General features: G+C 34.2%; 1 protein-coding gene across 1 annotated transcript; it reads right to left on the reverse strand.

Moving 5' to 3' along the window:
• Positions 1-7,388: 7,388 nt before the first annotated feature.
• LOC115441967 lies at positions 7,389-12,790 on the reverse strand. The gene is made up of 5 exons (XM_037440386.1): positions 12,700-12,790; positions 11,728-11,950; positions 10,591-10,742; positions 10,010-10,168; positions 7,389-7,712 (listed from the first exon to the last, which is right to left on the reverse strand). Exons 1-5 carry the CDS (start codon positions 12,764-12,766, stop codon positions 7,537-7,539), a joined length of 777 nt encoding a protein of 258 aa, XP_037296283.1. The 5' UTR covers positions 12,767-12,790; the 3' UTR covers positions 7,389-7,536.
• Between the last annotated feature and the right edge of the window lie 4,012 nt (positions 12,791-16,802).

The raw sequence follows: 16,802 nt of genomic DNA on the forward strand, positions 1-16,802 counted from the left end.
AGCTTATATATTGACGTCGCCAAACCACTGCGCGTATAAACTATATGGACAAAAAAGAAGAAAAAATGGTGACCAAGGTCGCTTTTTTATCAGTCATGCATACTATTAGCAATTTTGATGACCTATTTTAGTTATTAATACATGTTAAACATATTGTTCTTTCAAAAATATTTGTAAATATCTATTTCGCGACACTTATGCGTAAATAATTCTCAAACAAATCAATTGAAGGAAAATTGAATTTTCTTTAATTTTTGAGCTTTAGAAAATTATTCTTTTTATTTTAGCAAGTAGTAAATGTGTATTTTTTATTTGTTTTAAAACTTTAAAATGATTTCGTTTTGTTGTTAATGTTTTTTTTTAATTAATTTGTTTCCCTTCTAAATGGCACACTTATTCAGCGACCATATTATATCTACATTCATTTCCATATTAGTAGTTCTTGACATTGACAAAAGATTAATTATTATTTGAAATAAAATTAATTTTCGTATTATATCGCGTTTTTTTTTATATTAAGTATTTTCTCCCGACATTTAGAAGACTTTGCAGCCTTCATGGTAGTGTGGCGAATCTAAAAGTTAACGTTACAATATCTACCTATATTTTACAATTACGCAAATATATACATGTATTTTAATTAAATTTCGGAAATAAATTAGAAAAATAATTTTATTTCGATGTCTAACATTCGCGTTTACATAAGAAATCATTAGTACTTAATATTGAATTGTTGTTTTATTATAATTGTATTACCACACAATGTCCCAAATACTTCCTTACGTACAGTTAAATACTTCCATGACTCGCGATCCCACGCTATAGTGCACCAGCTACTTTTGATTTAATGCAGTTCGTCCCGCCATTTTTATTTGGTTGGTTTTCAAGATTCAATAAAGTGTCAACCCTGGCTCAAATCTCGTCAGATATAAGGCTGATGTGTCCAACACAGCTCCATTTAACCTTAGTCGATTTCTGAGCCTCGATTTTTACTCTTTGGTGAAAATCCAGATTTGAGCACAGTAAGTTATTACTGCAAAATGCAAGTATTCGGACTTTCCGTTTGATATAGTGCATTAGAAGATTTCCTTTAAGGAACTCTTTCAAGGACTAAAGACTTTGCCTGTACATTGTTGGCATACTATATTTCTTCGCCATCCATGGTGATATTTTTATTATGATGGTTCGTCATGACTTGGGTCTTTGTTGTGTTTATTTTAAGTCCAACCTTAAGGCTCGCATTCATTAGATCGTCTAGAATATATTGTAGCTTAACTGAAAATGAGAACAAAATGATGTCGTCCGCGAAGGGCAGATTGTTTGTTAATCAGGTTCTGCCGATACTGATATCTCGCCCACCTAGATGGAATTTTCAGGAAGTAGGCGGCTAGCCGCGAGATTCCTAAAAACACCTGCGTGGTTGCGGTAAAATAATTTTGAGGCATAGTGGATCTCTGTATTTAACACCTTTATATATACAATATGTTGTACCTATTTTTTCCAGTTTTATACATCTTGTACTGTATTTACAGGCATTGCGTTAAGTCGACGAAGGCTAGGTAAAGAGGAATATTGTTTTCATTATGTTTATCGAAAAGTTAGGGTAAGGAAGCGGTTGATTGTTGAGAATCCCTTGCAAAGTACTGTTTGTTCTACGGTTGTTTAAATTTAATGCATTGCGATTCGATTGTAGATTACCTTTATGAAGGCCTTATACAAATGTAAGACTAGGGTGATTGATCTATAATTTTTTGTATTATTTTTTTCATTTGACTTTGTGATGTAATTCTTATTGTAGAATTTATATTTCCTATTCAGGATGAGTATTTCGTTAGGTAACAGTAACCTATGCAAGCTAAACTGCAGACATTAATTTTACAGTTGTAAATACTTTGAAGTAATTTGTATATTTATAATAGCGTTCTGATAAATTGATAAAGTCCTTTCACATGTAGTTTTTTAGAATAGAATTCTTGGTCGTCGTTGAGTTCGCATATGATCCGGTTTCAATCAACGTTTTTAATGTCATGCAATAATTTAGGGATAGTAAAACCTTTAACGTGGTTTGTCTTCTTTCTAAGAGTTTCTTTGAGTTTTCAAATCTATGCAACTATTAAAGCTATCCTTTATATATCCGTCTGTTTCGATCGCTGGTTTAAACCGTCCTACAAACTAAAACCCGGCCATTCGACTCTCTCTCCCAAATATCGCAAATCGCGGGGTGCGCAAGTTCATGCAACTGCAAACATCGCAGGGGTCGGTTCTTGGGCAGAGCATGCTAAGGACAAAGAGCATTTATAATACTACGGAAAACTTAAATCTCGTTGTGAGTCAATACATTGAGTACAATTTATTTCAAAGGAACATAACGATTACATAATTTATCTTGAGGACAGGATTAGAGAGGTAGTCTCTAATGCTGCGTTCAAACGTTATAACATCTTGACGAACTGAATATTGTCACCGCGTAATCGTTAAGCTCAGTGTGAACGTTTAGGGTGGTCGTAACTCGTAACAAAATACGAACTCAAAAAAAGTTACTATAGGTCACAACTCTCATTAAAGAGAAGACGACAAATTTGATCTCAAATAAAATGTGGTGTATTCAGTGGCGGTCTCAGAAGGTGGCGAACGGGGCAATCACCTGGTAGTTCACCCATTAATAGGTTTTGCGCGTACAAGATATTCGATTGAAACCTATCGCCACAGTTTGGACCACCTACTCGTCTGCTTATTAAGCATAGCATAATAAAATAAGGCAGAGAAAATAGCTAGGTAATTCTAAAGTTAGTTTTAAACGTGCGATTGAGGAGACTTAAAATAAATAAAGATAACAGAATAAATGTGGTGTTCGGGTTCGTGTAAGTTAATATATGTAGAGTTTCAGCTCCCGCCCTGTGGATTGGGGGCGTTTGGAGAATTCCACCACGGTATCCCCTGCCTGTCGTAAGAGGCGACTAATAGGGGCCACGATGGGGGTCGTCGGCGGGCAGCAGGGGGCTGTCCGCCCTAGCGCATTTATGTGCATCTTTGCACAATTTTCGGTTGACCCCCGGGATGGACGGCAGTGTGCAGTTGGCCTCATGCTTCTGCCGCGCAGACATGAAGCATAGGTAATGTTTTAGTTAGTGATACACGGTTTGACTCGTGGCATCGACGCATAATTATGGTGATATTTTTAATCTGTGGAGGTAGCTTCTGGGAAAACCGTGGCCATTGAGCACTTGGGTAAAAGTCAACACTAGACAGGAGTGCCCAAGTGTGCCATCCCTATTCAGTGTGTTTATAACGATGCTGCTAAGCCTCCAAAGTGGAGCCACAGATGAGTCTAAAGACTATATGTACTGCATGTATTTCCTCTATTACGTAATGTTTATTAAAGAAGAATATCATAATATATTATGTAGATCTGGCCAAAATACGCATGATAGGGATGTTCGGGGAGATATTGAACTATGTCACGATCCATGGTACTCCTGTCGTAACAGTGCACTATATACGAACACAAAAATACAAGTTTAGGTGTTTCCCGAACACCTAACGTAACTGAAAATTGTTTGAGAAAAATTAATTTCGAATTTCTCGGCTGATGATGTGTATCAATGTTCGCTTATTTCTTCAATTTATGATGGAATAGATTGTAACGTAACAAATACCGGTACCTAGGTGTTGATACACATGCGTGCGCTTATGTTTGACGAGATGTTCGACATCTAGACGCAGAATAAGATACACAATATTTATTCTTAGACTCGTAACATGTTTAAAAATTGTAAATTTTGTTTATCAAATCCATGTTATTGGTCGTTAAGAGAATGAGAAGCGTTGAAATTTGAATTAATTTACCATACCTTTTATATATACAAATTGAATTATATTAATTATACGTCGGAGATCGATCTAATTGTTGCCTTCATAATGCGAGACAATATTTAACAAAATTTATATACCTTCATTAAAAGAAGTAACTTTCAAAGTATATTTTCAACAAACTACAACTAACCCAATAAATACCTATACCTATAATATTGAATGCGACGTTATAATTGACATAGATAAAGCTGTAGCATTATATATATATATATATATATATATATATATATATATATATATATATATATATATATTATTGCGTCATAAAATTTACTAGCGCGGTTAGCGGAGTTGCGCCAGACAGCTCGGCTGCTTGTTGCCCTATGAATTATTTCCACGCAGCCTTCACGAATTTAAAGAATATATTACTCCAAATTTCAAACTACGTATCTCAAATATTATCAAATATAAATAAATATTTATCGAGCCTCGAAACAATTAATAGATTTAAATTAATTGGTTTAAGATAAAATAAAAGCTACTATAATTTAAAATAATTGTAACTTGCGATTGTTTGAACCCTAACGATGATCATTACAGTCTCTGTGGTACACACATTGGTGCATTTTAAACAAGTAGTTTACAATTGGCGCCCAACGTAGTGTCGGCGGACGTATTGTGATCGCTAACACGCACGTTGTAACTAGAATTGTTATCCACTTCCATACTATTATTTCGAGCTAGCAAGGTTACACAACACAACTGTAAAGTGGTTGATCAGTAGACTCCAAGAATGAAAGAAAATTTTAAATTTGCATGAAATCTAATCCTTGCAATATAAGTATGCACCCAAAACTAACCTTACATATTGTGCTATATACATAATTTTTATTGAGCAGTTCTTTTAATTGAAAAAATAATAGTCAACAGGTATCAGTTGTAGGTCTAATAATATATTATTAAATAATTACACCTACCACTCACATTAAAGTCCAGACTCCTCATTAAGGTACAATTCTTGGATCGAAGCCATCATGTACACAAGACTTTTGGTTCTTAGACATATTTTTAGATTATCCAACCATACTAATATCATAAATGAGAAAGTGACTCTGTCTATCTCGATAACATACAGACAGACAGAAAAGGGAACTTTCTTTTATAATATTTATAGATTTACCCCCTTATTCATAGGCGTTATTTATCTAAGGACGGAGCATTGCTGTGATAACAAGTCTATTTCTCAGCTTTGTTTATGTGACAGCTTGCTGTTTGTTCAGCTTTGTTTATCTGACAGCCAACTAGATTCAAGTTGTATCTGAATATTACTACGGCCCTATGTTTACGCACTGCGTAGGCTGCCATGCCGTCGGTACTGAGAAACAGACTTACAGACTGCAAATGGCATGATTTAAAAACGTGCAGAAATAATAAAAAAAAAACATAAAGAACTTTCTATACTATACAATAACACAAGAAAGGTATTGACAGCCGACTATAAAAATAACAAAATTCAGGCCACAGAAACAAATCTAGTTAAATTAAAAATGGGCACATAAACAAGTGAATATAAGTAAAATATACCAACGCTTAAGACAAAAGGCCTTGATATAAAATTATAAACTATGTTGATATCGTCAAAATCACCAAAGACTTTTACCGAGAATTCTGAAGTAACAAAAATAAAATATATTCAAAACAAATCCGATGGAAATCGGGCACAAACCAACTTTACCAGAGATTTTTTTAGGAAAAAAAATACATTGAAACTGAATGAAAATAGATAAACTGAAATTAGAAAAAAGACAAGGATCTGACAACTTATCCAACGAGGCCATTGAATTAGGAAAGAGAACTCGCTTGACCCAAATCACAAATCTTTTTTCACAAAATATTACAAGAACATACAATGCCTTTAAAATGTTCTTAATCAAGAAAAATAATATACAATAAAGGAAACTAATCGGACACAAATAATTATCGACCTATCAATTTATTTCCGACCAGAAATATACTGATAAGTCCATATTTTTATGGCCTCTAAATAATTTGTAAATGGTCATATACAAAATAACCTCTTAGTCCGATAAAAATATAAACCAACCCGTAGAATAGGCCGGATTTAGAAAAAAAAATCGCACTATCAACCACTTTAAACACTGGACTTAATGATTGAGAAATATAAAATAAAGCTAGGCGGGAGAATAAAGCTAAGACAGTTGGATAACAAAAGTCCATAACTTTGGAATATGTCAAACAAGGGCTAAATACCAGAAAGAGACCCTAACATATATATCTAGATAAACCTGATAAACTGCGTTACGTTTGAATATTTAAGAAGTTTGTTTTGTTTTAGTTTTAAAATGTATCTAGGTTAATTAAAATAAAGGCTTTTTTTATTTACAAAATGCCGTTTGCCACGCTAAATTTTGGTGGTCATATTTTAATCAATACTTCTAGATAATAATACCATAAAAAGCAAAATGCGTGCATACGGGACTGACGAATGTTCAATAATTAGATTTGATAGTTCTAACATTCTCGTATCCCACAATGCTGCTGTTTTTATAAAGCATAATAACGCAAAGCCAGAAAAGCAAGATGTGTATTTGTTATTCATGATGTATGAGGAACCAATTAGCTGCGTAGAAACAGCACAGTACAACACATTATGGAGCATAGCATTAAGCTGATAAATGGCTGATAAATTGGTGCCAATTTTATGCCAAATCAACATCGATTGAAGTCAGCACTAGTACAGATATTGCGTATAATAATATTATCTTAATAATTGGTAATGACATTTGAATGAATTTGGGTTGAATTTAGCACTTGTATAGGCTAAAGCCTGAATACACGGCTTTCTTTTTAACTCGGTAATTTGCTCTCATGACAACTAATTCTATTTTTAGCCAATCTTTTAAATAGATGCCACTGGAATCCTTCAGACGAGGCAATGGATCGCTACAAGAATTACCAACGCGGACAAGCTGGTAGCAACTCCTATTTAGTCTTTAGAGATAGCAATATTCTAAAAGAGGAGTCTTTTTGCCTTAGTTGGAAAAGCTGATATCTATGAATGAATGACAATATTTTTTTAAAATATACCCTTTTTATGGATGCTCTAAAATTTTAACATTTACGTGGTATCCAATTCGCCGTATTTTTATCGCTTTTAGTCTTATCTAGATATCTAAGGCCACTTGAACTAATGAAATTAAAAAGTAAATTATGAAATAAAAAGTTTTAATGGTCAACAACCATGATTATGATGGTCGATTTTTATGTTAGAGTCAATGTAAACATGTTGATACCGTGGATATCTAACGAAGCTATAAATAAAACCGCATGTCGTTAAATATATAAATAAATAAAATGTTCTCGAAAAACCTGATTCTAATATACAGAGTAGAAAGAAAGGCGTCTTTAAGGCCGCTAAAATTATGAACTACAAACTACAATGAAACTAATAATGGATAAATGAAAGTAATTGATTAGCATAACTATTAAAAGGGAGTATTATAATTTAAAAATAAAAGTCAGTTGTAGGAAAGGTATTACACTTTATTATCTATTTGTTTATAAACGCATGTTTGCTGTACCCGTAGCATCACCTCTATAACGAAATTAAAAAAAATATTGTTATTCACCCCAAACTGTAGATCTGATCTACATGTTTTACACCAACCCAAATATCCTTCAGCGATATATTATCCTCCCGAATTACGTAACGACGTACTTCCACACGTCATCATTGAGATAATTTTTGACTGGAACGTTGTTAAAGTATTTTTGAGTCAAGTCGTAGAAGAGACCCTTGATCTTGTACATGAATGGGAGAGCAGTTCCGTCCATGATCAGCTTCCAGTGTTGATTCATCACCCTCATGATAGTGGCGCCTGTGAACAATTGATGATTATAGTATGTAATGTTGATCGTCTCTAGTAATTCAAGATTACGAAGATGATTTTAAAATTACCAACTTGATATATTGTTACGAATGAAGGCACTGTGGCGCGCACAATTATCAACAATATCCAAATATACTTTTAAAATTTAAAACTGTTAACCCCACGGCACATGTGAACAAAATCACACCGACGAGAAATCTAAATTAAAAAGCTTATAGCACTGAACTGCGTTTGTTATCCTGGACGTTAGAACTCAAGTCTAATGGCATAAACAAAAAATGATATCAGTAACTTCTACTAGGCATAATATCCCCTAAATAGTAACCTATCTAGTGAGAATGGGTAGAACTTGCCCATACATATTCTCGCGAATAAGGATACTGTATTAAAAACGATAAGAGCGTCGTATTCATCAAAATATTATTAAATATACTAACAATTATACATCATGTTACGCAAAGAATAAGAGATGAAGTTAAACTTATGAGGTACAAAAAATAATCAGAGGTGAATAACTAATAACTGAACAAAACGATTTATTAAGGTATGGCTAACTTTATAAATACTAATAAAGTTGCACCAAAATAGTCTTTCGGAACTTTGTCAATTATGAGGAAAGCTATTTTACTTCAAATGACTTCCGAGTGGCTTAAAGGCGCGTAAAATCATTTTTTTTTATTAACATTTATTTTGTTTGCAATTTATTCTTTTTTATTTTACATTTACGGCTCAAGTAAATTATTGTAGTGTTTTTTTAAATAGATCTATGTATGTAATTTCATTTACTACCGCAATGTCAAAATGACCCTATATAGGAAAAATTGTGCCTACTGTTTCCGCAATAAAGGCGTGAGCCTTGTTCGAAAACTTCTTACGTTCTAGAATACACTTTTTATATATTTACCAAACTCTAAGAAACTTAAACGCTAACTTGTTATAATGAATAAAAAAATACATTAGTTTGTATTATATAACTGATTGGTTTCCATCTGTGTTTCACTTTTGCCCTTAAACTATCTCGGATATCTATTCCTTTATTTTAAGAGGCTTTATCTTCTAAAACGACTCTGCTAATATTATTTATTGCTAATTTTGGAAAATTTTCCGCAATTTGCTAATTAGACTAGTAGGCCGCGGATACGACGGTTTAAAAAACTGTTCTCTCTTTAAAAACCGACTCAAAAATAGCTAGATTTGCACTTGCCTACAGACATACTATATCTAGTTATGATGTTGTATTATTACTAATCTTTAATATCTGAATTGGCATCTATTATTACCTATTTATATGAATTAATTAGCCGTCCAATTCGTAAATATTCTCTGTTACTATATTGGATGACAAATATTCTACGGAATTAAAACTATAATATATTCTTGCAATAACATAAACAATGACATTCAAGAGGTAAGAAGAAAACGATATTGTAGAAGTAGGGTCTAAAAATTAGCCTATCGATACATTGCTTTGATTCTTGTTGCGAAAATGATAGCGACATCTATATAATAATAATAGTCTTGTATTATATTCCGACCTAATATTGAGGACGCAGCACGGGATTCCTCTTCTACCAAGGCTTTAGGCCTAACTCAACCACGCTGGTATAATGCGAGTCGGCGGAATTATCGAAATTCTTGGTATATACATGAGAATTCTTAAGTAGGTCCCCTCCCCAGGTTTTTCTTCACTATTAAAGTGATAGATAATTGACAAAAGATATAAAACTAATTTAGGGAAGTTGGAGGTGATTTCGAACCTCCGTATCGATAGTTCGTTATTCAGATGAGTCTATATTACATATATAATAGGAATTCGTAGCAGCATTAAAAAGCGGGATATGGTAGAGTATGATATAAATATCTCAAGGACATGTTTTGTCAATTAATTCAGATAGGAGTGACACCATCTAGTAACAGAAAGTCAAATTTACTAAATGTTTAATAAGGTGTAACATTGTGAAGACGCTTTCATTGTTAAAGTTTTTTACTAGGAATTTACTGTATGCAGAGACTAAAAATACTCATTGTGGAAAGTTGTGGATAAATCTTTTGAGTTATAAATGCTGCTAAAAATATTCTCCGGAGATACAGTTTGTTAAATATTATGTCACGCAATAACCAATTCAAAGTTTCTAATTCTTAAAATTATTAAAAATAAAGTCGACTGTACACAAACCTAACGTCATTAAGAGATTTTTCGTACTTTGACAATCGTCATTATGTCTATCATTAAAGATCCAAGTTATACGGGTCATTCGAGTGTATATACCAATTTTTTTACTTACTTGCTTCTACGTCGCCTAAATAAAGGTTGTCAGCGGTAAAGCTTGCTCCCCGCAGAATATCGACGTTGAATTTCGAGCTCTGGGAGTCGATGTTAAGGTAATGGTTTCCTCCACGCTGTTCAACCTTGAAGCGGAAGTCAAATGACATCTTCATTTTCTCTGTTGAAGAAGTTAATAAGTTAATAAAACATATATTCGCGTAAATATTTATAAAGATCGAATTGAGGTACGATATGCCTTGATTTTAAGGTCATAAAAATCCGATGAGGGCTAAAAGTTTATAAGGTAAATGATTGTCATAGGTTTAAAATGCCCCAAAGGCTAACAACACGCGTAGAATAATGTGATAGGTTTAGGGGTATTTTCAAATTTTTACTATGTAACACTATTTTTATCTAATATATCAATGTACGCATGTTGTCTATTACTTGTTTCTAATGTCTACAATGTTTAAATATAGATCTCAAAAAAAGATACAAACACCGAATGATTACGATTGATAATTTTTTTCCTTCTGTTCGGTTTTCTTTTCTAGATTTCATTGCTGAGGTAATAAGAAGAGATAATTATTAAATTCTTACCGAATTTCAATCCACCGTTCCCGTCGCCGTGAAGTGTATCACCGTCTAGTAAATTTCTGATTAGGGAACTGTTTGAGAATAATTTGTAGTGACCCTTCATTTGGAGATCGCAGATTATCTCCATAGAGGCATACCGTTTCTCAAAGTTCATCCTGTGACATAAGTTTATTTTAACTTTAAATGTATATATTTAAAAAGCTAAACATAATTTATGAATACACTTTTATATTGCGCAATAGTTCGTCATGTTTTATATACTTCACGAACGAAGTGACTATTAGCATTTTTAATATTAAATTCTACGATATAAATCAATTAAGCATAATACCACAGAAAAATATTTGTTTAAACTATTTAATATGCCAATATTATTAAACTAATTCGCTAATAAAACAATACACGTGTAACGATACCACTGCGGTGACAAACATAAATTGAATACTCGTGTCTAGTAAATGCCAGCTTTTTATTTTAATATTGTATACCCAGCTGGGAAGTCAGTAAGTTAGTTTTAATAACTACGTTTATAAGACTAAAATTAAGAACCTATGCACATTAACTTAAACGATATTCGGGTAAAATTCTGAGAGACAAATCGGTTCTGAGAAAGGTTTTTCTTGTAACAGCAATAGCATTCAGAATTTCATGCTAAAATTAATATATTGGCGGCCCATTGACCATCAACCACCTTTAACACATCAATAGATTTTCTGGATATATTATGGGATAAGAGGCAACGTACTCATGTTACAAGTTAATTATAATGTATTTGTTTTAAATTTGATCGGGTTAAGCAATACGACTTTAAATATTGTTACAGATTAAACATTTTATTATTCGTAGTTTTTATTCTCATGGTATTTAATATACTTAGGTCATATGACTATTTTTTAAACATTTTTAAGTGGCTAAACGAATATATTACTTCACGGTAAAAGATCGAATAATCCATAAAAAAACTGCATGTCAATACTGAATGTTTTAGAGTGTACCCTAAAAGAACAGATGCTAAATTGTATAATGCCCTACGAATTGTAAATTACACTACAAGATCAAATCCGGACACCTAATAAATAACTCCATGAACTAATATTTATTTCCAAAGCCACAACGACCAAAATCCCTTAAAATACTCACCAGAATTTGTTAAGGAAGCAACTCTTCATTCCCTGACCAACACCATCGAAATCGAAACTAAGCCAACCAGGAACTGAAACGTGGTAGTCTTTAATTTCTGCCGGGTCGAGAATTGGGATGCCCACCTCTGGCAAACCATTTTTAGCGGCTTCCCACACTACCTCCTGGAAGTAGTTTTTGAGGCACTCACTGTCTTTGCTGTTACATTTTGTTTGATGCACAGCTGAAAGAAAAAGCAAAAGGTTAAATTCATTATCAATAAAATTACAACCACTAAAAACCGGGTTGATACCACAATCTCGTGATATTATGGTTTTATTGTTAGGTATTATAAGATTATCGAAGCAATGAGGACCGATTTTATTCCATCCCTCTTCCTAATACCCAAACTCCAAGGTTTACCCCAATCATGTAACATCAAATGACTACACACCAAATGCACGCCCATGCATGGGGGCACATTTGCCGCGACTCTAGGCACACAGTTCAGTGTCTATGCCTCATGGTTGCTCAATACACATTGAGACCTATAAGGGTTCGCGCACATTTCCCCTCCCCCTCCCTTCCAATTATCCTAAGAGGATCCTTCTCTTTCCTTTTCTCTTCCTTTCCTCTATCCCCTCTTTTCTTCCTCCCGGGCCCTGTGACCGGATAGCCGTGGGTCGCCAGCGTACCGTCCGCTGGAGCACCAGTGATAACGGTAGGGCCCATCAAATCCTCAAAGGGACTGCCATGGTTGCTAAGTCGGGCGATCGCTTGTACACTGTTAGCAGGGTAACCCCGGTGATAACCACCGTAGATAAAAAAAAAAACATCAAATGACACACCTTTTAGATTTCCTACCTCCAACTTAAAAACACTTCATGATTCCGACGTGTACTTTATGCGTGTACCCCTACCCTGTCCAATTATAAGGGACATAACAAAATAATTTTAAAATGCCTACCGACATAAAATGAAACCTACACTTACCGTAAGAAGCCTCACTAACAACAAATAGGGCGCTCACAAGTAATATCACCGACTGTAAAATAGCCATGTCCACCTCTGCTTTCCGAGAGGATTTGAACAGATATAAGCACAAGGATCTGTAAGTAGCTTTTATATTGACGTCCACAACATGCATTTGTAACGTGCGAAAACATAAAAATTTCATATTATTATTGTGAATGAGGTCGGATTTTAGCAAAGGTGGATATTAGCAAATTAGCTGTTAAACCTCTTATTATTATGTTTATCGTTAGACATCGCCTTCAGCTTCGCTTGCGTAAAAGCAATGGCGGGACGACCACATTTAAATTTATTTTTTTATCCTCAGGATATAGCGTTTTGTTTCTGTTATTTTAGGGGTTTTTGTTCTGTGTTAAGTTTATTATATTGAGTTCTGGACTCTTCAAACGATCAAGTACTTATTTCAAGAGAACAAATATTAAGTTAATTTGTTTTGAACTCATGTAATCGGATTAGGATTTGAACCTGCGGACATGCGTCTGGGCAGTCCGTTCTACAACCAATTAGGCTATCGCCGCTTTTTTTGGATAATATACATACTAGATATTATAATATAGCTAAATAAAGAATTGCACAGTGGGATGTTAAATGTTATATTGGCCAAATAATTTTAATGGCTTCAATCTGAATCCAGCCACAATATAAGTTTTATTTTGCACCCCTAGAACTAAAGTAACCTAACTCAAAAAGTTGATGTGGAAAACAGATAAAAAAGATTTTCAAACAATATAACTAGTTTATATTGTTTGAAAATCTTTTTTATCTGTTACTAGAAATAGTAGGTTAATAATACGAATACACAAATAAAGGCATTTCATTCATCATTATTTCCCTAATGAATGTCTATCTTTTGACCTCTTTATATAATTTAATGAAAGGTTGAGCCTGCACGTTATTGTTCTACCATAGATATCAATAGACCACTATTAGTTCAGTAACATGGTTTAGATAGTTTTGCGTTTACTCCACAATGGTTACGGACATGGGTAGTAGTTAATTTTTCAACATCTTGTAATTTTTTACCGATACCAAATGAAAATTAAGTTTAAGTTTTCTAAACTGTAATTCATATTAAATGAGTTTTAAAAGGTTTTTGCCATTTCTCGGTATTTAGGATCATCATCTTCAGATGGTTGGGGGCCCAAATAAGACCTTTTTTATGGCTGGTGTTCAAGATGTAGTTACCCGTTTTGTACAACTAATCCTACAATGACTTTTAACGAGCTTTATTTCAGAGGAGGAGAAAGTTTTTACACTAATAGGAAAAGTCCCTTATCGGCCCTGAAAGTATTATTTATACTTTAATAGTTTGTTTCGCGCATGCCAGAATTAATTAGGGTATGTTAGGTACATGTTTATTCTACGCACCGAACAAAAGTTTTCAAGCACTTTTGTACTCACTCATGGAAATTATACTTAGTGTAACTAGGTATTATGAGACTAAAGATCTGTAGTCTAAAGGCGAAAATCCCGGAGCAATGAAGTATCTTACAATTAAAATTCTGATATCAGTGGTGTTGAATCTATCTATACATGGGCAGGCGTAACTCTTAACTTCATCTCATCTGCAAAGGCAGACGAAGGGCGATATACGTCTCTTTGTAATTTACCTACTTCTTACCTATGCTACAATTAGCCTGCATAAACATAAAATGTACAATGAATCTTCAGACTTCTGTAAACAGAAAATAACCACTATATATAAAAGTAATTGTAATGTAATCTCTCTCAGTAGTAGTAGAGGAGGCCCGTGCTCAGCAGTGGGCAATTATATAATACAGGGCTGATATTATTATAAAAGTTATTTATTTAGAAATAATTACAGACAGACGGTGTGATTTTAATATGTGTAGGTCAATAACTTCCCTGTTCATATTTTTATTTAATTTATGCTTATCGATTCACACACATCCGTTACTAGGCTTTGCCGTACATTTTTGAAACCTTGATGACTATCAAGGTTTCAAAAATGTACATGTGACTACATGTCAGTCAACGTAATTAGGTCCCGAAACTATCCTTGGTAATGTATAGTCCCGTCACATCTCTGTTAGAAGGCGAATTTGATAATTAATATTTATTTTATAAAAATAGTTTAGGGATTCTCTACTAATGATTTTGCAGAATTCAAACATCTTTTACATATAATAAAATTGTCACAGGCCGATGTCTATACTTCGTACATTATAAATATTGAAAATTAATATGAGGTCTTTATTAGATTAAAAAAATAGTTTTAACAAAAAATTAAACCGCCTTCAAAAACCACTCAAAACCAAAAAATAATTTCACATAACAGGTATATATTGGATACCAATTTTGGAGTCGATGCCTAATTCAAATTGCTAGTTAAGCTATATTTGTTGTATAGTCCATCTATGAGCTAAATTTCTTTCAAATCAATTAAAAGGAGTAGGTGAGTAGTAGTATGTGAAATATTTTTTTGGTTTTGAGTGGCTTTTGAAGGCGGTTTAATTTTTTGTTAAAATTATTTTTATTTTTTGCTTTTTTGTGTTAGTAAAAAATAGACCATCTCGATGGCGTAGTTGTGTTTCGCTCACGATACGACTATCGCGCTGAGGAGTTACACGTCTGAGTACCACTGAAAAGGGGAAAAGGTGTGATGCTATATATATATGTAAGAAGTAGATTCAAGCAAACCTAACGCAAAAATACAACTGATATATTTGGCTCACAGTACAACTATCGCGCTGTAGTGTAACACCTCTGCCTACCCCTGAAAAGAGTAAAAGGTGTGATGCTATATACATATATGTATGTATATAAGAAGTAGAGTCAACTAAACCCAACCCAAAAACACAACTGATATGTTTCACACACAGTACGAATATCGCGCTGAAATGTTACGCCTCTGCCTACACCTGACGCGGAGAAAAGATGTTATGCTATATGTATAAGTATGTGAGAAGTACACTCAACCAAACTCTAAAAAAGAAAGCTAAATTCGCGATTTCGTATTCTTGGACGACATAATTATTGTAGTTTTTTAGTTTTAAAACCAAACTACTGAAGCCATGTTGAAAAAAAAATTATGGGACAAATCTGGAGAGATATTCTTTCGAATAAAAAAAGAATTTTCCAAATCGGTTCATAAATGAGCGAGTTCTGAGGTAACAAAAATACAAAAAAAAAATCACGTCGAATTGATAACCTCCTCCCTTTTTTGAAGTCGGTTAATAAGTCACCACACTGTTTGGATTTTTTGTCCGTTAGTCTCGCTGTCTGTTTTGTACACGCATCACGCAAAAAATACTGCGTGGAATTAAATGTAGTTTTTACCGATGTTATTTCTAGAGGTCTGACTAGGTCTGACTATATAGGCTCCATTTTATCAAGGAAAATTTGAAGCCATTACTTGTATCCAATGTGATGACATATGGAAGTGAGACGTAGTTGCTCACTATGGGCCTTATCAGAAGGCCGAAAGTCACCCAGAGGGCAATGGAGAGGGCTATGCTCGGAGTTTCCTTGCGGGATCGAATCAGAAATAAGGTGATCCGCAGGAGAACCAAAGCAACCGACACAGTCCTCAGAGTTGCGAAACTCAAATGGCAGTGGGCAAGGCATATAACTCGTAGAACTGATGGCCGTTGTGGCGGAAAAGTTATGGAGTAGCGACCAAGAGCCGGGAGACGTAGGCTGTAGGCAGGCCCCCCACGAGATAGACCGACGACCTGGTGAGGGTCGCCGGAGTCCGATGGATGTGAGCGGCCATGAACCGCTTCCTATGGCGCTCAATGGGGGTGGTCCTGCAGTGAACGAGTACCAGCTGAAATGTTGATGATGATGATGACTTTTATCCCAGGAAAACCTAGTATAGCATAAAACGAGGTCCAAAAGATCATAAACTTCTTAAAGGGCTACTGTGTATAAAAGTTTATAACTAAATTAAAAGTAAGTGAGATCAGGTCTTCAAATATGAATGAATTCTAAGCAACAATCAAGCAAACTGCCTCGGTGGCGTAGTTGTATTGCATGCCCGGTACAATAGCGCTCTGAGGTCCTGGGTTCGAATCCCGGGTCGGGCAAAGTGATATTTGTGT

This window comes from Manduca sexta, chromosome 19 (genome assembly GCF_014839805.1).
Source record: "Manduca sexta isolate Smith_Timp_Sample1 chromosome 19, JHU_Msex_v1.0, whole genome shotgun sequence".
In the NCBI taxonomy this organism is placed as follows: Eukaryota; Metazoa; Arthropoda; class Insecta; order Lepidoptera; family Sphingidae; genus Manduca; species Manduca sexta.